Source organism: Brachionichthys hirsutus, chromosome 16 (assembly GCF_040956055.1).
Source record: "Brachionichthys hirsutus isolate HB-005 chromosome 16, CSIRO-AGI_Bhir_v1, whole genome shotgun sequence".
Lineage (NCBI taxonomy): Eukaryota > Metazoa > Chordata > Actinopteri > Lophiiformes > Brachionichthyidae > Brachionichthys > Brachionichthys hirsutus.
The window spans coordinates 3,673,663-3,701,374 of record NC_090912.1 but is presented as its reverse complement, the minus strand read 5'-3'; the positions used below and the strand labels follow the sequence as shown (position 1 = coordinate 3,701,374).

The window sequence follows — 27,712 nt, the reverse complement described above, 5'->3', positions numbered from 1 at the left end:
TTTGTTCTGTGGAGTCCAGGATCGAGCTCATAATAATCTTGACTAATAATTATTGATTTCTCCTCTCGTTATTTTCATGCATCCTGCGATCACGGTTCCTTGACCTTGACTGAAGGAAAAATGCCCAAACTGCTTTTCTCTCCCATGTGTGTGTGTGTAGGTGTGTGTGTGTATCCATTTTGTTCCAGCTGGACAGTTTCACCTCTTAAAAACCAATAAATACTTTTACTTTTTTTCTTTTTTGTTCTGGAAGTTCACTTTGACAGAGCAGCCTTTTCATTGTCTCGCTTTTTTTTCTTCTCCTCTTCCATAATGTCTTAATAATAATTTGTAACATGATTATGTACTTATAGCATGAGAAATAGAAGTTTGGCCTGGAATAATTCGCTAATTAAGGCCTTAATGAACTTATTTAATGATCCTATTACCAAAGTGCAACTGGTTGTTGTTTCATAAAACCCTATTTTGTATTTTCCCATAATTTCAACTCATTTACTGGACTTACCTCCACAGTAAATTCTGTTATTCACCTCACCATCAGCTGCTGATTTGCTCTATGCTGAGTCCATACCTGAAGGTTGTCGCTGCGAAGCAACTCGTCACGCGAGCTCACTCTAACACGCCGCTTTCCACCGTACCTCCATTACTGACTGTGTGTCTGGGCTGGTAATGTAGCCTGCCTGCCACCTCGTTTATAATGTTGAAACACTCTCCGGGCCTCCAGTACATGCGTGTGTAGCCTGCATTTCACTTCTGCTGTATCGTAACAGTTGTATTTTATGTGAGGGGGGAAAAGGTGCAACTTTTACACATACAGTATATCCACCGCTCTAATCTCAGTGGCGGGTGTTTGTTTTACCAAAAAGCGATGTGCTTTCTTTTGTTTGATAGCTCTGCCTTTGTTCGAAACAAACCCAGCGTGTGTGTTTGGCATGTGTGTTTCCATCACCGCAGCGGGGGGGCTGTCATACATTCAGAATCTTTGCAGACTTCAGAGATTTCATTTGTGAATATAGATTGTTTGCATGAGAAAAGCACAGACGCTTTGAAAGGCAAAGAACGGTGGCAGGTTAAGATCAGGTGAGATGAGGGAGAGATAACACACCAACGCACACACACAATGTGTGCATGTGCAACTGAGGAAGGAGAAGAATAGCTCGCACCTCCACAGTGTGTGTTTGTGTTGAAGCCAACTGCATGCATGGAGGCAAGGATGGGGTTTGGAGCGGAGTGGCTAGGTGTGAAATAATGCTTACGGATGTAGAAACCCATACATCAGAGATGTTTATGAAATGAAACCAATAGGCTAATCTGCCCTTAAAGGGTTAATAGGCAGCCTCCATTCACTTTAAATCCGTGGATGCAAAGAAGTGCTTGGATTCATTCTTTTAACCGTCATCATTCAGGAGGATCAGACCACACTCATCAATCTGTTTGATTCGACGCCCAGAACTTTCAGTTAATATTCCTCCAGTGCTTTTGGTTCAAGCGTCGCCGCGTGTCAGATTGTTTTCATAAATAAAATCTCTGTGTCGCTTGATATCTGGATGAAAGCGAGTCAGAAAGGCTCCAGTAGGGACAGAGTGGCACCTTTAAAGGTTTTTGATTGGGCATTGTGCGCCTTAAGAACAAATGAAGAGGATGTTGTTCGTTTGTTCTACGGTTTCCACCTTTATTTGAGACCAGGCTTTAAAAAAAAAAAATCTATGCTTTTTACTTTTCAGCTTCATAAGGTTTCCACATTTACATAATCGCATGTGAATATGTATTTAGAGCATTTCTTAAAGTAGATGGTCTGTTTGCAGCGCGCCGCGTTCTTCTTACTATCGCGCTGTGCTCGCTCTTCATCTCCTCCGGTTCTTGCTAAATGCCATGTCCAGCAGTGTGAAATCTGCTAATTGATCGTGACAATGATTGTGGGATGCTGTTGGAGGTTGGCTGTGGTGTCAAAGAGAGAGAGGGAGGGAGGATGGGAGAGAGAGAGAACAGGCACTTGCGAAAGACTATGAGAGGAAGAGGAGAGGGAATTGAGAGTGTGTGTGTGTTAGTTTTTATATTATGATATGCACAGATGTTTGAATAAGAGTCATGCTGAGTTGTTTTATTATCTCTGACAACATCGATGTGAGGAGGAAATAATATTAGCTTCAATCCATCTGTCCTTCATTTTTTGTTTTGTTTCAGGAATCAATCAAAAATCTTCTCTATTTTTTGCCTTTTGATATTTTTAGACATTTAAGCATGTTTTTTAAAATTTCAAAAGAATCCCAAGAATTGTAGTTCTTTTCACTCGCACTTTATATACTTTCAGTTTTGTAGCCGCATATCATAAAGCCAGTCAACTCACATCTGGAATGAAGGGACTACATCAACGGTTACCACATCTGGAAATAGTTTAAACCCGAACAAACATTGAGGCTTGAATGTCATGTTTGGTTTTTGCGCCACTTGAACAAGAAATCTTCACCCTCGATTCCCAGACCAACAGACATGCACATTAAACAAAGTTATTTCTACTTTGTGCGGTAAAACTTTAAATTAATTGAAAAAATAGTGCTAGATAAGTGGAAGAAGGACATCAAGCGCATCGCCTCCGAACATGACGGGGACTAGGCACTCGCGATGCTGCGGAAAACTGACGTGGCAATATTTTATTCTCTGTGATTTATACAGTGATATGGAAGAATCCAGCAGTTTTCACCAGATTACTTTATTTGGAAAGAATTAATCATGCTCAAGGTTTTTTTTTTTTTTACTTCAAGGATTTGATGGGTTTTAAACAAAGAGGGCTGCCAGTAAGAGTCACACTTGAGAAATAATAATGAGATAATTACAGGAAATATAAAAAAGCTTTGTCAGACTGGAGGTATTTAAACTGAAGTCGGTCGTGGTCGAGCTCAGGATGGGCTTTATTAACAGCAGAATGGCTCATCGGTCGTGATGTTTTCACAATAGCAGTTCGGAGTCACCAGAATGTGGACGCATCAAAAGATTGAGGGATTTACATTTATTTGTGGCAATACCAATAAAAATTTTAAAAAAGGAGCAAACATGATGATACGAGGGCGATGACACGGGGGGAGCGTGTGAATCCTTGGGTTCTGCAGTATTCACAAGTCTTGCATAGGGTTTGACTCCATCTGCCCTGAAGTCAGACAAAGTCTCACATCTGTGGTGCAACTCTCTGCTCGCTTGTCTTTTTAACGACGACAAACACGCACATTGGAAAACACGGACGCCACAAGCCATCTCGAGGGTGACGTTGTGAGGAGGTGTCTGTAGGTTTTAAGAGCTTCTGCCTGGCTTTACACTGAAAAAAGAGGATTGGTTAGTCAGGGAGGAAGAATTGGAACGGGGAGATGGGAGAAGAGGAGCATGCAGATTGGCTTATTGTCTAAGAACATTTGCAACATGCTTCGTTGTGCAGACGACCCCCCCCCCCCACCACCACCACCACCACCACCACTGACATGCCAATAAAGAAGCTTTGAATTTGAATTTTTATCGCCATGAATGAAAGGAGTCCTTAGCTGGGGATGGTAGTAAAGACAGACATTACAGTCTGTCTTAGAGCTCATTAAGACCTCATTTACATATGAAAATAGATTTCCCTTCAGTCCGCACGCTTCCAAGCTTTTTCTTTTTCCCAGTTGGCATTGAATCCATAAGAGGGCAGTGAAGAGTCTAAAGGTTTAACGGCGATGGTAGGAGGAGGAAGTCGTAACGACGTACTCGTCAGGCACATCCACACATGTGGGCGTAGAATTTGTCTTTTTTCCACTTTCCCACATGAATTCTTTCTTGTTCCTACACATTGGCCTGCTTTGTTTGACACTACCCCCAACCACTCCCAGACATTTTGTTCCTTTTTGAATGGATTCGTTATCCCTCTCAAAATGTGCATGAATACACACAAAATGAATTGAGCCAAATGGGCCTTTGAACCGAGATGAGAGGATTGGGGCGACTGCGAGACGTTCCTAGGTTTCCTGTTATCATGAGCCACCTCGTAATGGAATTCTTTTCATTCCAGTAATACAGAGCATTTGTCGTTTAGCTGCTGCAGCGGCAACCTTTAGACCCTCACTTCTGGAGGTTGTGAAGAACTGCGACTTGATGCTTACTCTGCAGCTGCACTTGTTAACTCGCCGTGTGTGATGAGCGTGCGGGCTAAACGCCTGAAATGTAAATGTGAAATGAAGGGAATGGCGAGAGCAGTGGAGATAAAAGAGCAGTGAGATGGAGAGCGCAGTCTTTGCTTTGGGAGGGATGGGACCGGAGAGGCGAGGAGGCGAGGAGGCGGGAGGAGTGAGATAGAGAGGGTGGTCTCGCACCTGACAGTGACAGAGGGAGCCTTTATCATGTTGCTGGGAAAAGAACACAGAACCACATATCAAGTGTACTCTCACTCTAATTCCTTTTGCACTCTCCTCCTCCTCCTCACCCCTCGCTCTTCCTCCTCCCTGCGAGGTTCAGGTGATTGCGCATTTCAGTCGCATTTCAGTCGACCTCCTCAGCGGAATGCGGGGTAAATGCTGGCTATGGTGCTTGCTTTGTTGCCGTAGCATATACGGATGTAGATGGATTGTAAAATTGCAGATGAGGCAATGGTACCTTTAGAGTGGATTCATGACGGATGAGACACGACTCAGGTGCATGATGGGATGCCAGTAGGAGGAGGAAGAGACCAGGTGATAATCGGGAGAGAGATGGAGAACTGGGAGCCACCTGGAGCGGGAGATTGAAATCCGTAGATATGACAGCAGATAGTTGAGGACAGACTTCTAGAGGAGGAATAAATGCACTAATGGCATCCCTCGTCTGGGCCTCACTGTCCCTCCCTCCCTCATTCCATGTCTTCCTCTTCCGTCCAACTTAACTAGCCTTTGCCTTTCTTCCACTCCCATTTGCAAAAGATGGAGGAAAAAGCTCAAAAGGTCTTGTGCGAGCTGGTGTTGCCCTTTGTTTCTGTAAGACGGGTTTTAAACCTACTCTACACCGGTCGCTTCATTTTGTCCAGTAAGTCATTTTAATAGACCATCAGGGGAACAATATGTTTCCTCTTCAAACAATAGGATAACCGGTAATTACCTGCTTCTTGTGACACATGTTGACAAGATAACTTCACATTTCATGTTTCACAAAGATGTTCAGACCCCGGAGTTTAGTCCACGTGAGGGTTGGAAAGGGTACGCGGTAGTGTGTAAAGACGGACGATGTAGTATTCGCGATCTAAAATTGTGTTCTGTTTTTCGTGGAACATAAAAAAACAAACAGTTGCAAACGTTGAAAGTCCGCATATACATATTTATCATTTATCATCCTTGACTGTTCTAATTTAAAGTGAGCTTTCATTTTTAAAGCCGCAGCATATTGGAAAAAAAAAACTCTGACATTGCAATATTTTTAATTTCAGCAATTTGTATAGGAAAGTAAAAAAAAGGATCCAAATAACTAAGAGCTCTATTGGGAACGCGTGAATCCTCCCAGCTCTGTTGTGCTGCATGTTTGGCACGTTTGAATGAAGAGGGCTGCTAATGAGACTCACGTCTAATTATAACAATGGAGGAAAATGGCTCCGCTAAAGCAAACAACACGACAAAGCTACTCGCAGGTTGCAGTGAAATATGTCACCAAATACAACAAATAGCCCACAACTTCATTTCCATTTTCCGTTGGTGTATTAATTGATGCAAACAGGGTGTGTGTGTGTATAGTACAGTATAGTTCAACACAAAACTCACGTAAAAGCCGTTACCCCTCAAGTCCACGGCTACATGCAGTCACTTCACGAACAGTCGACTCCATTGACACCACTATGATAGTGATAATGGAGATCGCTCGGCTTCTTCACTGTCACAGATGACGTTAGTGAAACGAGTACCGCATCAGATTTACAGCGACTTCTTGTTGCTGATATTAGTTCAGAAATGAGCATCTGGGATCCTCACCCAGACTGCAGCGCACTATATTCCAAGCTCACCCTTCCCTCCAGCTATCATATTTACTCTCCTCAGCCTAACTCTGGTCGACACAGACACAGACACACGCACACACACACACACACACAGAAGGAACCATCCCCATTCTACAAGGACCAGGGGACAAACAGGAGCAGGAGTAGGAGAAGCATCCGACTGCAGAAGCCCCTCAGAGGGTTGTCTGCTAAACTTAGAGCAGAAATGGGCCAGAGAGAAACCAACGATCTGTGTGTTTGTGTTCCTCCTGCCTCTGTCTGAGCGTTAAGTGGCATTAACTCCCGTTCCTATCGGAATCATGTGTCTTAACCAGTTTAAATTTCTTTTTTTCCTTTTCCCCTTGACAGACAATGGCCGATGTGCTGGGACAGCCACATTCCAGCTAAAACCATATTGACTCAAAATCAGTCCAACATTGTAATGAAGACCTGCGCCTTTTTAAATTTTTTTATTACGGCTCAAAAATCACTCCGGATAAGGTCACGGTTAATGAGATGACGGTCTGACAAACGTGCAAGCTAATTAAGCGTGTGTGCTTGATTAAAGATAAGTAGGCTGCCATGATAAGAAATGTGATAATGAGGCTCGACACGAGCGAAGTGGAGGCAGGATGGAATACGCAGCGTGAGGGGCGGTTTAATTTAGGTAGAGACGAGACGTGTGTGAAGACACGGAGCGAACGAGGGACAGAGAGGAATGAAATCAGAGCGGAAGGGGGGGCTTTGCATCAATACGTAATTTCAGCGCCTGCCAGCGATGGCGGCTTGGGCTCACAGATTTCATCAGAGTTGAAAATGTGTGTGTGTGTGTGTGTGTGTGTGCCTGCGGCTGTGGTGAGTTTATATCTCCACTATCTCTTAAATTCATGATATTCAAGTGAAGGCCAGCTGTTCACTCTTTCTTCCTGCCTTCCGGTCCAGCTCTCCCTTCATCCTCATCCCCTCTGTCTTGCTCTCTCCCTCTTTCTCGCTCTCATTCTGGCAGGTTTCTTTTTCAGGCAGGCATCAGCAGTAATCATTGCTCTACACTGCACACACACACAGACACACACACACACACACACACTTGGGTTTAGGACATAACATTTTGCATCGCCAAAAGCCTTCAGCAGCAAACACCTTCATCTGCTCTCCCCTTTCGCTCTCATCTTTGTCTCTCTTTCTTTTACATCATTGCTCTTCTTTCCGTTCCAATACGGATGGAAGCACCTGTTCCACAGTTTTCCCTGTTGTCTGTGATGATTGGTTGTATTTCGGCACATGTGATAACAAACACACAGTTATTTTATAATCACAAACGGTACGATGGTTTGAAGTTAGCCTCTTTGCCTCCTGAGCAACATCAATTAATTATATGATTTATTTTATTTCATTATGTCAGCTAGATGTATTTTATTTTTTTACATGAATGTGTCTTATTATGTTTGGTGATTTGAAACTTTATCATATTAGGACATTATGGAGTCACCTATATGACATGCATTCTTACTATTGGAGCAAGCCAGATCATTTGGAGGGACTGGACCCCAGAAACCCGCTGCTCGGAGGCAGCAGCGCTAACTGCTTCTCCAACAGGCTGCTAAGATTTCTAAATAAAAACAAAAAAATGTCCTCCCCCCCCAGAGCAAAGTGGTGGCATGTGCACGCACATGTGCGAAGATGACATTCTGTGGAAATCAAATTGCACATAATCTTTTCTGATTGTTTTTAATTGAGCTAAATTAACTAACTAAATTAAGTCCACTTCAGAACTAATTACAAAAGAGATGTAGGATTCAATCACAAAAACACAAAACAATACCACAACAATGAATGCTGTTAAAATGATCTGGATTAGACAGTCATCCTATTTATTGGAGGAGTTTAAATTAATGAAAAAAATAGAGATCAGCTCTATGACCTCATTCAGGATAAAGCGATGATTATACAAGATCCGAAATGCAGCAGTGTGCTTTAGCAATTATCCTGCTGCAGTAACGCTGAGAAAGGCAGATAGATAATAACGCCCTAACTATTGTGAAAACAGAAGTTCATTCAAGAACCAATTAATTTACACGTCAAAGACTAATTTGTAGGAATAATCGGAAGTCCTGTTTAGCCACAATGAAACATAGCGTAGCTCACCGTGAGATAAAGAGGATTTCTTTTTAGACATCGGCTTTAAAATTGAACTGAAACTGAATTTAGACTGAGTCTGACTCCTCACCTCTACAGGATCATTAAATCTAAACCACACAGTAAATATTCATATTGGATTCTGCTCAAAGTGTGTGTGTTTGTGTGTGTACCTGTGAAGTGTGTGCCCAGGTTTCCCTTTATGTTGCTTCATGTGATCACTTTACAACACACTTAGCAGTTTAGCAGCTTGCCTCGTATTGTTTTATCGTGCTGTTATTTCTCTTACGAGTGTGTTTGTGTGTGTGTGTCGCCACGCACCGCCGGCACCGTCTGGATTGCGTTGCGGATTTGCCATTTTCCTCATGTGAGTTTGTGTTTCTGAATGCAGTAATGTGTGTGTTCCCGCATACCTGCATGCATATGGGCGTGTGTGTGTATGTGCATGAGGATCTCATTGTCTGTGTTTGAAGCAGTTCAGATTGGCGCGTGTCAGTGGGTGTGTGCGTGTGTATTCCAGAGCAAGATTGGAAGTGGGTCTCTTTCTTTTGTCGTCACTGATGTGCCCCTGTGTGTGTAATTGAAATACGTGTGTTATTGACTCGCTCTCTCCTCTCTGAAGTCAAATAACGGCTTCAGGAGTGTGTGAGCGCACTCATTTGGAGGCTGTGGGGCAAAGCAGCCGACTCTGGTGGACCAAGCCCCGGCCATAGACTGCAAAAACACACTCATGTATGAGTACCGTGGAGTGGAACGTGTTTTCCATACGGCACATGGAGAGCAAGGTTTGATGTTCGCCGTCATGGAGACTCTGTGAAGGCAACGTTTGTTTTAGCCATGTACCGTAAATGATCTGGACATTTCCAACCCAGTCCTGCATGGTCATGTTTGTTAGAATTGTTAATTTTGTCCCTTCTTAGCACGGCAGACGTTTACAGCCGTCCAACCGTAGGCTAGCAGTATGAGAAACGCTGACGTCCCAATCATCTGAGAAACCCAATCCTATAAATAACTTTTTTTTTATTCCGACACCTCACATGCATTTGTTCCCCCCCGCCCCATATTAAATAGATACAGAATTTTATCACAATGAATTTCATTATATTCCTTAATCAACTAACAACTCTAGTAAAAACATACACACAAACATGGCACAGACTGAACAGCACATAGGTCCTCTCTCTCTCTCTCTCTCTCTCACACACACACACACACACACAGTCGCACGCACACACTTCCAGTGTAGTAGAGCACAGACGTGTCCCGTCGCTTCCTTTCTCTGACAGCAGCAGTTCTCCATGGGTGAAGCCTCCTCCTGGCTGGCTGACTGGCTGACACACACACACACACACACACACACGTCCGTTTGCTGCCCCTTCACTGACTCTTGGATTTCTGTCCCTTCACCATTCACTCGCTCCGTACAGGATCACAGCCGTCTGCCAGCCTGTCCTCCTCTCCACTCATCCTTTTGTCTCCACACTGTCCTCTACCTCTGTCCCCCGGGAGGCCTCATATCTCAGCTTCATCCCCTGAGCTCCCCCTGCATCTCAATCCTTTAATCTGGCTTACCTCTTTCCTTTCCCTCCTTTTAATTTCCCTGTGTTTTTCTCCGTCCACCTATCTGTTCCCTCCTCTCCAGTTTTATCTGCTCTCTCTCCAGCAGTATCTCTCCATCGCGCTCCCCTGTCTCCACCAGCTCATTCATCCTGCTCCATTGTGTGTTGTAGTGTATTGTTGTCTGTGTACAGTGGCCAGCGCCGATGTCAGCCGCGGATCTACAGAGGGGACTGGCTCAGCTGCGGTATTCCAAGCCTCGCTGGCGGGCTTCCTCCTTCTGACTCCCTGGCCTCACAACCCCCTTTGGGAATTTGAATACTCGCTAATCAATCACCTTGTGCCAACAGAGGTGATAATGTGGCCAGACCCTAATTATTGTTGCTGTAAATGAAGTGGTGTTTTGTAGCACTTCATTTTATTCATGATTTTTTTTTATCATTCGGCCGACTCCCGCCAGTGATTTAAAAAATAAAATAAAAATGAACTACTGTATCTCTCACCCAGCCTCTTTCCCGGTCTCTGCCATCGGTCTTCTCTTAACGTGTATTTTTCTCAAAGGCTAATACAAATTTTGCAGCCCGAATGCTTTGGACAGTACATTATTACCGCTCTTAAGAAGAGAGGAGAAGAAGCCAATAAGGGGGGGGTGCTGTACGGAGGATAAAGTCGGCAGCACAACTGCACGAATCTGGAAATTCAATTATAACTGTGGCCTTGCAGTAATAATTCTACTGGTATAAATGGGACGGCAGCGCTGGAGGAGAGACGGATAGAGATGGATGAAGCATGAGAGAGAAGGAGACAGAGAAAAGATGGAAAGTTGAGGAGCGTCTGGATTCAAGTTGGCAGAGAAACGGTACCGTGCCGGTACCATCATTTGAATGCGCATGATTCCTCTGTCATAGCGCAGGATGATAATGACTTTGCTTTAACCTCATGGATGGGAGCACATTCAGCTCTCTATTTGAAGCGTTCAGCGCACGTTTCACTTTTTCCCTTTTGCCTCTCAGCATGCCACCTCCATGGTACGGCTGATCCAATTAATGCAGAAACAAGATAAGGGATCGAGCCACGTGCGTCCCGTGGGACGGTTGATGTGGAGTGAAAGCGGGAGATTTCAACACCCCTGCCTGCCTGCCGGGCCCGACTCAGAAATACAACTGAATTCCTTCCTACGATGAAATGCACTGAAACACGTTTTCATTCATGTCATTTTCTACACGAAACACGAACGTCCAACAACATAAACACGCTGTTCCTCTTGGCAACAGGTGGGCTCCCAGGCTGACTCACCCAGGCGCAGTAACAAAGCAGTCCCTGCTTACAGAACTGAAAGTCTCGTCTAGACTCGAGCATCGCACCTCCTCCGCTCCTTCTGTCCGACTCCGTATTGCATTTCAACACTGGCGGCGACATTCAGGCTTGGATAGCAGTCCTGTGAATGATGCTTATCTGAATGTCCTCCTGTTGGGACTGACTTACATTCTGCATCTCATATTTCAAGTGGTTCAAGTGCAGGGGCTTTAGTGCGTGAATGCTCTACGTACAGCGTGCTTGGGGCAGATGATCGCCGTTCGTAGCGCCCATCCTCTTACAGCTGTGAACTTCCGGGTTGCAGTGGGACCGCAATGTTCCGGCGGAGGTGTGCGAAGACAATTTTCTGAAAACGATCAATTAAATTGGGGACAGCACCTTTGAGTTCCCAGAATTTGCCCCAGCTGCCCCTCCATGCACAAACTCATTAAAAGAATGATAAAGGCGACTAATGAAAGTCATGACCAGTATCATTACAAGCACACTGGTGTCCTCTTGTCTTTCTCCTCTGTGAGCGAGAGAATAAAAGCAGCTAAATTAATGTTCCCACCAATAACGTTACAAAACCGCCGCCGCTTGATTGAGTAGAATCTGCTCTCCTCTGTGTGTGTGAAAGCCAACTCAATTAAAGTCCAGGCCAATATTGTTGCGTAACCATTCACAGCGTTTGTTCCTGTGTGTGTCTTCTCAGGATGACGACTCCATGTTCTTTCAGTTTGGCCCCTCCATCGAGCAGCAGGCTTCAGTCATTCTCAACATCATGGAGGAATACGACTGGTACATCTTCTCCATCGTCACCACATACTACCCGGGTTACCAGGACTTTGTCACCAAGGTAACTCAGCTGAGATAATATGCACAAGTAATCTAGACATAAAGGCAAACGTGATACAGATCAGAACATCAATTCTCCTACAATTGTTTTGATCGCAATACAAATTTGCTAGCCCTTCATGTTTAGGATCGAAATACATGGAAATAAACAGGGAACAGTTTTGATATGAATCCAGTAGTACAAATCAAAAGGATTTTCATCAGCTGCTGTATGATTTTAAATCACTGTGAGTAAATAAAAGTCATCGGTGATGGCCGAACTCTCAAATGACTTATTGGAGATAAATAACCAAACCGCTACCTTATGACCCACCTCTTCTTCCTCTGTCCCATCCAGATCCGCAGCACCATCGAGAACAGCTTTGTGGGTTGGGAACTAGAGGAGGTTTTACTGCTCGACATGTCTGTCGACGACGGCGATTCGAAGATCCAAAACCAGCTGAAGAAGCTTCAGAGCCCTGTCATTCTCCTCTACTGCACGAAGGAAGAGGCCAACACTATCTTTGAGGTGGCCCACTCTGTTGGCATCACTGGATACGGCTACACATGGATCGTGCCGTCGTTGGTGGCTGGAGACACTGTTGTGGTCCCTGCCGAGTTCCCCACAGGTAGGCCTTCTAATACAACACATCTTTCTCACCTTTGAGGCCTGCGTATGGAACCAAAGGCCAACTCTCAGTGGGAATCAAACCTGCACTGTTGGTGACGTTGCCACCAAGAAGGAACTTTCCACAACTTTAATCCATTTCACTTCCCACAGGATCTTAAACCTGAGGGCATGCATTGTATTTATGGTCAACACATGAGCCTGATAGCTTGTTGGTGTTAGGCTCGCTGATTTACAGCGACCAGGAGACTTTACACCACAACCTCGCCTCAGCAGTTTCTGGGAAATGGTTGCCAAGCGGAACCTGGGAGCGTTGCGCCTTTCCAGCATCGTAACTTAAACTTTTTACCTCTGCTCTCTTATTGGCAGCCATGGATGATTTATTCTAAATGGGATTTGAGGGTGTGCTTGCTAGTCTGTGACTGCTTGCCTGTAAGAGTGTCTTGGACCTTTTTGTGTGGTGTCCGCTGTGAGCGCTTCACCGTTTGATTTGTATGAGGAAAGTATGGATATATGTAATCAAATGGGTTGTGTGTACCCCGTAGCCCTGAGGGCCAAGAGGTTTACTGATAGTCCAGGATGAACAAAAACTTGGTTGTGTCTATGTATGTGTGTGTTTGTTCCTAATTAGGGTTCTACTCTATGAATTTTAATTTATCGCCATATCTGATATGTAAATAACAACACATCTTCTCTCTTGATAGATGTTGCCACATAAATAATCAGGATTAGCTCCTGAACCATCTGCATGATTACCCAGTGAAGCGTGGCTGCGTGGATGGGCGCGCGATCCTCTGATGGCGAACACTGAGTTATCCTGATATTGACTTAATGATATGTAACCATAGTGGGATAAACATTCATTCTTCATCCATCTTCGTGAAGACGAGACCATCGTAATCCTCTCGTTTTATAGATGTCTTCCTGACCCAGGGTCATAAATGCTTCATAGAATCATGTTGATTCTTTACTGCTGACTGAACACTTGCCTGATTAAAAAAACAAACATGATTCTGCTCTTCAAACACAAGACAGAGGCGTGACACAAGGCTGTGGAACTCAATCATCCAACCAGGCTTGAACCGCTCTATCATGAAAACCACATGAAGCTTGTTGTGGCAGTCTATCCCACTAACTTGTGATCCAGCACAGTGCGAAATGACACTGCAGCATAGCATGTGACTGATGGTGTGGCGGCGTGTGCTCTGGGTTAGTCCTGCAGCTCAGGGTTCAGCAGAAGGTGCACCCTAGCTGTAAGGTGCATTAGCATGCACGGCACACATAATAATTTGCATGTATAAAGGAGAGGCTCTAATACTCATGGGTAATTCCATTGATGCCTTCCTAAAGTGGCGCTCTGGGGAGCAATCTCTTCCCAATGCCTTTCCTTCCCTTCCTGCCTTCTCGCTTCTCTGTGTCTCATTTTATTGAGTTGCTTCTCTGTCTTTGTGTCTCTGCTGCTGTCTGACTGTTTTTCGATGCTCACGCTGTCCCTCGTTCCTCCCCACCGCTCTAAGCTCCCTTTCTCTCTCTTGCTTGCAACTTTTCTGCCTATAAATTTTCAGATCACAGTTACGCACCGGCGCTGTACGGGCTAGCAACGTAACTGCCCGATGCCGACGTCATTGACAATTATAAGCCGTTTCCAAAAATAACCAGTGACACGGTAGTCCTGCAGTTTCGTTCTCCCATCAATTCGTCTGCTCTGTCTCTAAGCAACCTTTGTGAAATTCATTGTGCTGTATATGTATTTTGTGACAACACAATCTTTCTTTCAGACAGAGGCTGTAACCAGGCAAGGGCGAGGGATAAAGGGATCAACTGTAATATATCCACTTGTCATGTCTTTGGTGTGGCATTTAATCCTGCCTTGAGAGATGCATGAGCATATGCACAGCAGATCCATAGATATCGACGAGCCTATACTACGTGGCTGCACATGCATGCCGCCGACACCCACATGCATTTATATTCCTGTGAAAGAATCATTCCAATAAAGTAAAGAAAGTGAAGTGCACAGAAGGAGCAAGCGATGGGAGTGAATGAGTGCCGAGAGAGTGTCAACAGTGTGTGACATTAGATGTGGTCCTGGAGGCCCGGAGCTGTCAGAGCTTTGGGCCCCTTGAGGGAAGCAGGTTGCCAGGGCGACTGTCTATTTCTGCCCACTGACATGATAGGGGACTGGATGACATGTGGTCATACTCTGTCAGACAGATGCCGACCAACTGATGGACAGAGAAAGGGGCAGATTAAAAGGCAGACAGAGAGACGGCTAGCCAGATGGATTGCCTCGAAGGCGGGCCGTGTTGCCTGACCCGGCGCCACCGCCGCATCCCAAACAGAAGCGCCAGTTGGTGGCCATTTTTTAGATGTCATAGGGGAATTCATTACTGAGCGCTGACCTTACGTTTGATCCGGAAGGTCCGGTGGCTAAATCCATCCCCCCTGAGCTGTGTTTGCTATTACTGTAAAGCGTTAAAGCTTAACTGCATCACGTATATTTCAGGGTGGATCCCACCTGATGAACCCTGCCGCCACCAAGCATCATAGCGAAATGATCGGTCATTGAAACGTTATCAAGATTAGTCTCAGCGCTGGGCAGCATGCGCTGTATGTCATCAATTAATGGTGACAATCTGCCGTGAGTTAATCATATTATAAATAATGGCAATTCATTAGCAATGAAATTCATTATCTAAATGTCAAATGTGCTTCAATTGATGCGTAATAGCCCAAGTTTCGCGGTACACTGACTCTTCTCTCAGCGTTCTCCATGTTTTTGTTTATCATGGATAAATAATAGAACAAAAAATTGATTAAGAGAAGTGCTGATAAAATCCTTTCTGGTGTATACAGGAAAGCCAGCGTGATCGGTGCCGTCCGGCAAGCCTCTCACTGAAAATATATTATTTATGTGCTCACTACTAATAATCACAGCCCCTCGTAGAGAGGGGACAGTGGTGAGGCTGAGGAGGAGGAATGGACATCCCGGCCGGTGGATGCTTACCGGGAGTGATAAGAATGGAGACAGAGAGGTCTACAAATGACTGTTCATAAGCGGACAGATATTTCAAAAGCCAGCAGGACCCAAGCATACAGAAAGACAGATAAACAGGCATACAGGCAGCACAAAGACCAACAAACAGACACAGACAGCACTTTAGACGGCCAGCTGGACAAACAGAGCAAGGTGATGGATGCTCAGTCAGGCAGGATGGAGTTTCTGAGTCATCCTGCACTGTGTGTTCAGTCTCTTGGATTGTGTTCAAAACATACACTGTAAACCCTTACAGAATTATCCCTGGTTCCCAATCTGTGGCTCCCTAATCTGTCATCATCTGCTTGCATTTCTATTTTTATGGCGTCTGTCCCCTTCTCTCTGTTATCGTTCTTCTTTTCACACCTTTTCTGATTGTCCTCTTCGCTCTTGCGCCACCCAGGTCTGCTCTCGGTGTCCTATGACGAATGGGACTATGGCCTCGAAGCCCGCGTTCGCGACGGCGTGGCAATCATCACGATGGCAACCTCCACCATGATGATGGACCGCGGACCGCACACCCTCCTGAAGTCTGAGTGCCACGGAGCTCCTGACAAGAAGACTCAGAACTCAGGCAATCCTAACGAAGTGCTCAGGTACAACTAATCCTGCTGGATTATTCACTTGTTTGGAGCGTTTGTTTCAAGTTGAATCACTCGGTTAATGTCCTGCCGAAACCGGGGCTTTGTTTGTTTCCCTTTTCACTGCCATGCAAGTCATGCATTTTTGGAAAGCAACAGTTCCCCTAGAGGTTGGCTGGTTTTGGTGGGTCACCTTAAGCAATTTGGATAATGCCATAGGTCTTCAACAATATTAATGGCCCTCAGTCTACGGCCATCCATTTGGCGATTGAATTGGTTAGCTTAGCTGATGCGCTGCTGCAGCTGCAGCTGCACTCTGCGAGTTGATTCACACGTCCTTTTCTTCTCCTATTGATAGCATCTTTGCTAGTAAAAAAAAAAAAAACATCCCACAAAGGCATTTTTTTCTGACTTGCTGTGAAAAGATGTTCATATTTGAACACAACTATCTGAACTTCCATCTGGAACCTTCTCAAAAGAAAATTTGCTGTGAAACGCAGCTTAGTTTAGGAATCCGGCTGATTCATTTTTTTTTGAGTCTGGCAGTTATGTAAAGATTAATATCTGTCTCAAAGCTGAGAACATCATTCATCACACTCACTATGTTGAATCAAATCAATCAATGCATTCATCAGTTGTTACCAGTGATGGTTAATCATCTGAACACACATAGTCACTAAATACAAAGACAATTTCCAAGTGTGCATGTGTGAGGTTTTGACGGGCCACTTTAACATTTGACTTCCTGTTGAGCTTCATCACACGTTGGTTCTGCCTGAATATAAATCCTCACAGCACCTGTGGACCTAAAGTCTTCACTGTAGAACCTTCCCCTCAGAGATCCATGAAACCTGAGTCTGTGGTGTACGATGCGTGGCAAAGTGTGGAGGTCAAACATCTCAGACGTGAACTCCTTTGATTACACTCATTTGCATACCATTACTCTAATGACCTCTAAATTAATTTGGCGGTGATTTATGGGATGCTTGGACACTAGATGCAGCACTCGGAAGCACTCAGGTTTGGCTGGTGAAAGACTGAAATAAAACATGCACCTTAATCACATTCCATCCTGTGACCATCCTGCGATGATAGTGCCCCGCACACACGCACGCCCACACACCCAGGAAGCTGTAGCCCCACCCCCTTAGCTGTCTGTCTCAGCGGCAGGCCTTTTGAACCGCAGTGTTCGGTGGCACTTTGCTTTGCGTGCGGCCTAATTGGTCCCAACGGTGTTTCAGTCGACAAATACTCGCTGCTGTCGCGCTGCCCTCCATAACTCAGCTCAGTGTTGCATGGGGGGGGGGGATGAAGGCCAGATGTGTGGGTGAATAGGTATGTGAGTCTGCTCCCCCCCCCCCCCCCCCCTAGTTTCACGATTAAACTCACATTTATCCTGACAGGATGTCTTCCACAAAGACTCAAATAGCAGCAGGGAACAGGCGGGGGCCAGCCGGAGAAACATGCTCACCTCTATAATTTTCCTGCTCATGCTCCGAGCTGAACTGCATCTAAGGCAACAGCGCTTTGTTGTCTTTACCAGTACCCTCTTTAGATCCCCCCCCCCCATCTGCTGCTCCCTGCTTTTCGGTGGCCTCGTATTTGTTCCACCACTGCCTCCTGCTCTGAGATAATAGTGGACTTTGCGGCACCTGCTGTTGTCCCAGAATGCAATTCCCTTGTCTCCCTCTTCCCAGCTCCAGTCTCTTGGCACATCTTCTCTCTCATGTTCTTCTCTGTCCTCTCTTGCTCTGTAGTCGCCTCCTTTCCACGCCGCTCCTCCTCAGCTATTGTCTGCGCTGCAGACCTGCAGTTTTATAATCAACTTAGCTGTGTTGTTGATTAGATCAGTTGGGAGCGCTGCTAAGATCCTTTGCCCCTTACCGCCTTAACTAAATTTGTTTGGTGATAACCTTTGTCTTCAAGTGTTCAATCAAGAGATTAGCATTTGGACTACAGTCTATATAACAGAATCTGAGCGAGTGGCTGGCTTGCCCCGCCGCTTGGTCGCGTGGAGCGATGCTACGCCGTCTGGTCGGGCCGCTATTATGTGAATCAGTGGAGGAGTAGAATGAAGAGGGGAGGAAAAGGAAGCAATTCCCTCCAAAGACACTTTTAGAGGGCTGGAAAGCTTATATTTTCACTCTCCAGTGAACTTGAATGTCATTTATAAATTCCCATGAATAAGAAATCATGGAAATGTCTTATTCCCATGATTTTTACTTTGGCGTGTAATAGCTGTGCTCAAAAACAAAAATGCTAGCTCGTGAAAATCAAATGAGCTTCGAGCGTCATCGAAGGACGTGTCGCCCCGCTAAGTAAATTAAGTCCGCGGTAGCTCGCGCCGTGACATTCCAGCTAATGCTACAGTATGAGGCTGGCAAATGAAGATAGACCAAAGAGGGAGAAGGGAGCAGACGCACAGAGAGCAGAAGCCGCCGCTGAGCAATACACAACAGTGCGGGAATCATGGGTTTGACGACAGCGGCCCTGACCTTGCCAGACGTGGACCGGTTCCAAATGAGCTCGGAGTTGGAAAGGTGTCAAGTGCTTTTACGCTCTGTGGACATTTTTGAACTTCTGTGGCCCCGCTGAGGTTTTCAGTGCGTGTGTGTTTGTTCATTCTGTTGTGTGTGTGTGTGTGTGTGTGCAGAAGTGTTTTGAACCTTTCAAACTGAGGGGTGCGTTTGTGCCATTCCGTCATGGCCAGTGGGAGGCGTTATAGAGGTACCTGTTAGGTACTGCTGCTCTCTACCTCCTTCATCTCTCCTCCTCCGGAATCTTTTTTTTTTTTTATCTGTGTCTGTCACCAACTCTAAATTATTTTATCTCTATCTCTGCCCTTTACTCATTCATCCTGATTTATTTTTCCTTAGGCTCTTTTTTTTATTCTTTGAAAGTAAGTTTGTCTTTTAAAGCTTTTGAAGTTTTATCACAAAATTCTGAGAAGTTCAAAAAGCAACCAAGGAAGATTATTGCCTCAAGTGTTTTATCAGCTACAGGAATGTAGAGATCTCACTCTGTTCAACATGAACAATTTTGACTTGATTTCATTGCGATTAGTTGTACCTAAATATTCTTTATCATCTCTCAAAAATAAATTTATGATGTTTACACATATAGTACATGTGCAAACACACACACACACACACACCCCAGACATATTGACGCCATATATCCCCAGTGTGTACCCAGCAAAGCTGCAGTATCACAGTGCACCGCCGTGCCATATGGGGGCATGTTATCGTTATCCATATAGTTTCATCCACTAAGTGCATTGCCCCACAGTAAGGAGTGTAACTCGTGACTAATTTATGTCAGGGTTAATTTATTAAAACTGACTTATCAATATTTAACTAATCTCCTTCATTATTCACACCAGTACATGCACTAAAAACGTATCTGTGTCAGAGCATGGAGCTAGCGTGGCATGTGGCTTGTGTGTGTGTCCGGCTCGGTCTGATTTACAGCGCCGATGATTTGTGTCAAATACGGAAGCTATTGAAGGGGATGTTGTAAGTTTGACTGTTGGAATCCAGTCAGCCTCTCTGGTCTGATCTGCTGCTGCTCCTGGTGGGAACAACAGGAGAGACTATTGGGTTGTGTTCATGCTTACACACACACACACACACTTGTGTGTGAGAGCTAACATTCCTTCAAGCTCCATGAAATGTGATTTGCACCTTTGCGCAATAAAGATCTGGATTTATTCCAGCAATTATGACCAGCTTGATAAACTGCACCCTTGCAAGAGGGACGTCAGACATATCGGCATGCTCAGCCTTAATGGGTGTGAAACTGGAAGTTCAGAGGAAACGACGGAGAGCAGACACGGTCACACGGATGGAACATGAAAGTGGCTTTTGGAAAGCAGAAATCACAGCGTGATGATAGAAAGAGCACTACAGAGTAGTAATATGTCCCATCCCCTCCCTCTTTTACTTTGAATCCCACCTCTCACTCTCTCTCTCTCTCTCTCTCTCTCTGTCTCACTCCCACCCTCTGTGAGATTACGGTCACCATAGTAACACAGGAGATTGCCTTGGAAGTCACAGCGGTTGTGGGTGCCATGGCAACACACATATGCTTGTGTTTAGCTCCATCGACGCAGACACACAAAAAGGCATTGCTGCAGGAAACAATAGTTCGCACAGTGAAGATTAAAATGGGCCACAGCATCAAGTCATTTTCTAAATGCCTTATGATTTATGCATCAGATTCTGCGCACTTTGTGTCTGTGCCAAGGCTCTACAGGACAGGACAGTTAGCTGGACACATGGGGCTACATGAGGCGATGCTGATGATTCCACTCATCACAGCTTCCTGCAAATATCAATATTAAATACAGGAAATAGAAGAAATAAGGGCTCTAGACAGACAGACAGATGATAGAAAGAAAGAAAGAGAAAGAAAGAAAGAAAGAAACATGTGGGCCTGTATTTATATATTAATTTCTGTTTCTAAAATATATGTTGTGCATGGAGGCAGTGTTGGCATGGAAACGGTGAAGGAGTGAAACGGTTAAAAGATTCTATGTCTGTGTGTGATGACAGCAAAGTGATTTGAGTTCACCGACAAACATTCCTGTTGTCACACAGACACACACACGCGCGCACACACACACACACACACACACACACTCATTGATCTGGCAAATTGTTGGTGTGTCTTTTTGTGCTTGGGGACACATTGCATTAGTCATATTTGTGCCAAATGTCTTTGTCCTTCTCTCCAGGACTCACTTTGTGATTTGTCAATGAACAGAAAACTTAAATTAAAAACTGGTCACTCTGTTAAAGCAGTGCTTCTCCACTCTTTTTAATCCCCCCCAACAAAAACGGAAAACATTTTGCACCCCCCACCCTCTAATTTGTCTATAAAATTGTTACAAGTACACCTCTGCATAACTTTGTATCCTTGTATGTATACGTTGTATACTTAGGAAAACAGAAAAATATATAGACACACCTATAACAAAGAATGACTTTATTATCCATCCACGTTCTTGTAAATACAGCCTCTTATCACCTTGTGGGCGAGTTGCTGGAGCCAATCCCAGCTGGCTGGTATTTAAATACATGAAGCATTAAAAATTTATGTTATTGGTGGGCCTGGTTGGATGAGAGTGAGGAAGAGGGTCAATGGCTCCCAAACATCAAGCCAAGGTGGCTGTTCAACAATGAAGATAACAATTCCCAGGATTCCCTGTTACCTACAACTTTTTAATTGGCTCAATAATCAAAAAATAATCAATCATAGTGACAAAGCAAAACCAGAGGATGTCCAAGCTACGGTTTTATATTGTTTTGATGCCACGATGTGATGATGATGATGACAACAGTTGTGTTTTAGGTTTTTTATTTAGGATTACTGCTAGTGTTGATAGTCAGTCTCTTGAATACTGTGTATTCAATTAATCATGAAATAACTGGTAATAGCTGAGGACATTTTTCCACTGTGGGTGATTCTACAGTAGGTAAAAAAAAAAATTATGTTGATATTGATTGATGCACAATTAAATTTTAGTGTTTAGGATATTAGCCACTGGACATCAAATGATGGACGTACAGAGCAATAAAACCTTTACAAGCTGCCAGTGACAGGAAGTCACCTCAGTGAGTCTCTGTCTCTGTGATGTTTCCCTCTACAGGTACCTGATGAATGTGACGTTTGAGGGGCGTAATCTGTCGTTCAGCGAGGATGGATACCAGATGCACCCCAAGCTTGTCATCATTCTACTCAACAAGGAGCGACAGTGGGACAGGGTGAGGGAAAGAAAAGAGGACTTGGTCCGTGTGTATGGTAGGGTGTATCCATTGTACACTCACACATTGAAACAGCCATAAGATAGCCATGCTAACAATGTGTAAATTGTGTAGCCGGCTGCATATGGCGCTCAGGATCAGCACTGGACAGCTCCATAGGTAGTCGGCTACACATGGCGCTCGCTTAGTGTTGTCCAGCCTGCGGCCAGTGCTCACATATATTAGTGTCTAAATGACTAATCGTTGAAATGAAGTGCAGCGCTGTGACATCGACAGCATTCGCTGCAGTCATGTCCTTGTGGGCGGTTTCATTGCTCTGTCCTCTAGAAGCGCTTGTTTTTGCCAAAGATTGTAATTTAAATCTCTTAAAAATTATTCCAACAGACACAGACTTTTTTTGTTAGTGTAATCTGCTTTTTTTTTTACATTGATTGGGAAAATTAAACTAAAATAATTAAATATTATTATTATTATTATTAAATAATACAAAATGTAATAATAAGATAACGTCAAGTTCACTTTTACTCTGTGATCTTTTCCTAAAGTTGAGTGAGGGTCTGAGGAATGTTTGGTTCTATGTTCACACACACTAAAAGTAATGATAAATCAGCTGAACATACAGTTTGGTTTAAGATTAAAGATGTGACTGGGCCTTCAAGTGGAAGCGCGTGACGTTTCATTTATAAAGGACTGCTAGTCCTGGCCGAAAACCAAAAGTCAGACTTTATATGCACCCGGTCGGCTTCCTCTGAAGGTTGAAACGTTCTTTTGTCCAGATGAAGAAAGTGATGAGACTTCTGTGTGGGAGGAAGAGAATGTGGAGACAACCGTCCTGAAATGAACTTGATGCTCCTACAAAGTCAACAAGTTGCGCCCGTGTCTCCTGAAGCTCGGCCTCCATGGTGTCTGTGTCCCCCATCCTGACTCGACTCTCCCTTTTCTTTATTCTCAGTGTTTCTCCCTTTCTTCTGCTTTTCTAATCTATATTCTGTCCTCTGATCAGGGAACAAGGTGAATCGTTTCCCTCCTGTCTACGCTCTCTCTTTTCCCCCTTGCTGCTTTGCACCACCCTTTATTTTTCCTCCCCCTCCCCCTCCTCTTCCTCTCTCACTCATGTTTAATTCTTAGCTTGTCTTCCAGCTGAACAACTTTCCTTGGTTCCCAATGAGCCAGCTCCTACAGCCATCATTCCACTGCACCTTTGAAGTAGTGTGAAGACTCTATCACCAGTTTACTCCCATCCAGGCTGATTTTAACCTCTTTCTTTACACCTCATCCCTCTCTTCATCTGTATCCCTGTATTCACATGGAAGCCGTTTCACCCACTCTTTGCACACTCATGTCCTCCCTGCATTTCTATTGTCATGTGTCCACTTACCCGATGATCCACGTCCGTTTCCACCCACGTGTTTCCGTTGGCGAAGTGTCCTAGTGGGTATCAAGGCACAGGTCTCCAGGTTAGGGGTGTCATGTGACCAACATATAGGCAGGATGATGACTAATTCAGGGGCTTGGGTAAAGCAGAGCCACAAGAGCTTGAGGGTCCTCCGGATGTGGAGTGGACACTCCTCTAGAGGAGAGACGGCCTTTAGCAGCTGAATGAGCTCCACCTCTGGCCTCGTAGCTCTGCCACATACACACTCGCTTGACTCCTTCAACCCATTCGTGGTTTAATTTCTCCCTTTTTCTCTCAAAATGTCTCTTCATACACCTCCTCTGTCTCCCAATCTCCCCTGCCTTGATTTGAATTCTGCTCCGCTCCAGTTTCGTCCTTCAGGTTCACCTTGCTCTCATTCTCTCCTCTCCTCTCCTCTCCTCTTTCAAAAACAAATGTTCAAAAATGCACATTTTTAAAACAACTTTTATTTGCTTTTTCTTTTTTTTTTTTTATCTCTGTAGGTAGGAAAATGGGAGAATGGTTCCCTGTCCATGAAATACCATGTGTGGCCTCGCTATGAGCTGTATGGGGGGGCAGCAACCAGGGAGGACGACCACCTGTCCATCGTGACATTGGAGGAGGCTCCATTCGTCATTGTGGAGGACGTGGATCCTCTGAGCGGGACGTGCATGAGGAACACTGTACCCTGCCGGAAACAGATCAAGTTACTGTGAGACGCTTATAAATATATATGAATAAAGAATAATGCTTGTCGAAGGAGAATGTATGTTCTGTCTGTCTTTTTGGTACAGTAAACCTCAGAGCCAATGCACAACTGACCAAATGTAGAAATGAAAATGTATTTGTGAATGGCTTGAATCATTTCAGTTATGTGACACTGACAGCAGCAGGGAAGCAAATTCACAACTACAATTAAAAATGAATCCCAATTGCGACGGTACACACTTGATTGATTAATTATCCTCTCATCTGTTCATCTCTCCATGCAGAAATAACACAAAAGAGGAGGGGATCTACATAAAGCGCTGTTGCAAAGGTTTCTGCATTGACATCCTGAAAAAGATCGCCAAGACAGTTAAGTTCACCTACGACCTTTACCTGGTCACTAACGGCAAGCATGGCAAGAAGATCAATGGAACGTGGAACGGCATGGTGGGAGAGGTGAGGAGACATTGCCAGTGGGGGGGAGGGGCTGGACAATCGTGCCGTCCACTGATTGTCCAGTCCATGGACATTTCAAGGATTCTTCTGATTATTTAAACCACAAATACATTTGTGTCATCTTGAACTTACTTTCACTGACACACTGCAAGCCACAGACAAATATTTGTTTATCACCGCAAAACAATGTCTAAATTTCCATCGCCTTGCATTTACTTTGCACTGCCTGGTTCCCGGTAATTTTTAATTAAACCTGCCAGCCAAGAGTTCATCAACATTCTTAGAAATACTTCCCAAGTGTAAAGGAAGGTGAAGAAAAGATCAAAGGGTTGAAGGCGTTGCAGTCTCTGCTCACCCCGTTCTATATTTAGCTGCCATAGGAGCAGCCTGAGGAGCTCGTTTCCTCTTTGAAGTGTGTTTTCATACCTTGGATTATGAGCTTCGGTTTCCGACCAAACGACCGAGCTAATGCTTACGTCAGCAGCCGGACAAGGCGGCGTAGAGTTCAGTCAGCTGCAACAATTCATTTTGGGCTCTAAATGTTCCCTAATCAACATCGGCTCCAAGGTGAGGCCGTTGTCAGCGCTCATGCTTCATCCTATAAGAATGAGATGCATTTGGGGCGTGTGACTTTGCCGATGGGGAAAATGTCAAACCGATCAATCGCAGTCCAAAGGTCACGGGATGAAAACATGCTGTGTCCGTCCTTTTTTGTGGACGCTGAAGTTTTTAACAACCTTCACAAGTCACCGGCAAGATTATGGCGTCCGCTCTGTCCCCTTTGCTGTTCAGTTTTCATTAAGCTGAATCATTTAATCTATTACATAAAGCCATTTATGTCGTCCTGCCAGTCAGCCGGTGAATTAGAGGGAGCAGAGCTGAAAGTGTGGTCACCTGTAATAAACCCCCCCCCCCCCCGTCTTTTTCTCACCGCCACAGATGAATGGAATGGTCATTAGGAGGAGGGCTGCATTCATAACAGCAAACCTCTCTCCCTGACACGTGACATGTTCCCAGGAATAAGAGAATACATGCCTGACTGCATGGAAGAAGACAGACATCCACAGTGTTTTATATATGCGCACACACACACACACACACACACACAGACACACACATATCTGCTGTACCCTGTGACCTCCAGCTGGAATAGCGCCAGGCGTACTGTATATCTCACACCTTTAATGAAACGACATCTACAACGACGAGGGCGGCACGTAGCCTCACATGCTAGCGCCGCTCTCGGACCCTCAGCGAGGGGCCTTCACCCGATTAGCCACACAGCCTGGATCTATGAGCGCTGAAGAGGGCCGACTTCTTGTCCTAACGCGATTGTCGGTGTCAGTATTAATGGGGATGCATGGACTTGCGCCGCAGCTAATCCTCCCTTTTTACATTCTTAGAGGCAATGCACTTGATCACACGAGTTTGGCCTTGCTGGCAGAGTCACGCAAAGACTCTGGCGCACACCGGCTGAGACTCAAACGCAGATGCGGGCTCACTCATTCTCAATAACACCCACACATGGGTCACTTTCATAACACGTAGAGAACAAGTCGTAGGAGGGAGAAGGAGAGAACAAATGGAGAGAGAGGAAGTGAGCACACTGCTGGATGGACTCTCTCTCTCCTCCCCCAGGCGGACATTCGCACATTGAGGCACAAACACACGATGGAACATGTACAGCGGCACCCACATGCCGACAGAACAAGAGGATTGAAAGAGTTCTAAATGCACACATAGCAGAGTCAAACACTTTGAAAAGTGCAGATCATGTGTCGAGTTGTCATTTTCTACCTGCCTGTCGAGCAGACCTTCAGAGGACAGAGGTTTCTCTTTCTCTCGCTCTCTTTTTCCCTGCGTGACTCACTCGAATGCGTTCAGGAACACACGCTGAGCGCTGAAACTTTGACTCACTGTCACAAACACCTTATTAACTCGGGAAGACAGTCTTGTGTCCCAGTTTACCCCCCCGCCCTGTAGGGCTTTAAAATTGGGGCTAAATATACCTGTGCAGTTCCTGATGGGAGGGGAGACAGGTAGAGGGAGGGGTGGCTATTTCCAGAAGCCATGACCCACTGTGGTAACCCACTTTCTTCCTCCCTCTTTCTGTCTGTCCTCTTGCTTTTTTCTCTCCTGGTGCACGATCACGAGTGTCCGCTCCGAGCGTCGTGCGCCGAAATCACGTCGGCCTCCCGTCTGCACCGACCGATCAGTATTTTTATCCCCAATCTCGTGTGTGTCATCGCCTCACTTTTCTCCGTCTAATTCTTTCCCTGCTCTTAAATGCATCCTCTTTCCTTCAACCTGTCCCATCTGCCATTATGTCAGATCTGATTTGCTGCGCTTCCCAAAAATACCTTTTGACAGCTAACCGAGGGGGAACCTGCTGCACGCTCGCGCATGTTAACGGTGAAGGCGAGAGTGGCTTGTGATTCTGCTACAAGTGTTGCTCTTTTACCCAGAGAAAACTGCAAGTCGGTTGGAAAATCATTTTCCCGTTATAATGAATTCTGAATGAACATCTTTGAAAAAGTGTGTCTAGACTAAAGTTATCACTCTTGGACTTTAATGCGGGACACCAAAGCATTTACTCTTGATGTATTAGACCACTGAAGACATTTAGTGGAGAGACACAGTCGCCCTCTTTCATTCATTCAGTGAAATAACAGATCCGACGACAATGTTTGCATAATGCCCTTTAGAATGAAAGGATTTGTCGTCTGTGCCCATCAAATTCATTCCTCCATCTTTGGAGCAATTCCCAGATGGTTGCTGTGATATGACTTTTATTTATTTTTTTACTGTAGTCTTAACTAGCTTGAGTGATTTTTCAATGCTCTTGTTTCCACATCACAGAAGACACTTATCACTGTTCAAAGCCCGAGTACTTAAAATTTAGCGTTAAAAAAAGGGATGTTTGAATGGACAATGTTCTCGTCTCCACCAGGTGGTGCGAAAAAACGCCCACATGGCTGTCGGATCTTTGACCATCAATGAGGAGAGGTCAGAGGTCATCGATTTTTCCGTCCCCTTCATCGAGACGGGCATCAGTGTCATGGTCTCCCGTAGCAACGGCACCGTTTCGCCTTCGGCCTTCTTAGGTGAGGATCATCTGTCTGATGTCGAGGGCGGGAAGGGGTTGAAGGAGGAACCTGAAGACGTGTTTTTTGATATTTCAAACAATAGTCTCATCAATCTTTGAACTAATTTCTTGCTCTCTTCATTCATGCAGTATTTTGACACTGACATGCGTATTATTTACTTATTTATTGATTAGATAAAATCACTATACTTCCAGATTTAGTGTGAAATTGACGACGCAGCTTACACTGCTCCTGTGTGTTTTCCTCCGTGCTGAT

General features: G+C 44.9%; 1 protein-coding gene across 1 annotated transcript in view; it reads left to right on the top strand.

Moving 5' to 3' along the window:
- The window catches only part of grin2ba (glutamate receptor, ionotropic, N-methyl D-aspartate 2B, genome duplicate a), a 55,145-nt gene that overhangs the window by 13,960 nt on the left and 13,473 nt on the right, over positions 1–27,712 (top strand). Inside the window, exons 2-8 of the mRNA XM_068749539.1 lie at positions 11,658–11,801; positions 12,138–12,408; positions 15,848–16,040; positions 21,676–21,790; positions 23,690–23,892; positions 24,179–24,350; positions 27,301–27,454. Of these exons, the coding sequence (XP_068605640.1) occupies positions 11,658–11,801; positions 12,138–12,408; positions 15,848–16,040; positions 21,676–21,790; positions 23,690–23,892; positions 24,179–24,350; positions 27,301–27,454 (1,252 nt within the window). The remainder of the gene's footprint in view (positions 1–11,657; positions 11,802–12,137; positions 12,409–15,847; positions 16,041–21,675; positions 21,791–23,689; positions 23,893–24,178; positions 24,351–27,300; positions 27,455–27,712) is intronic.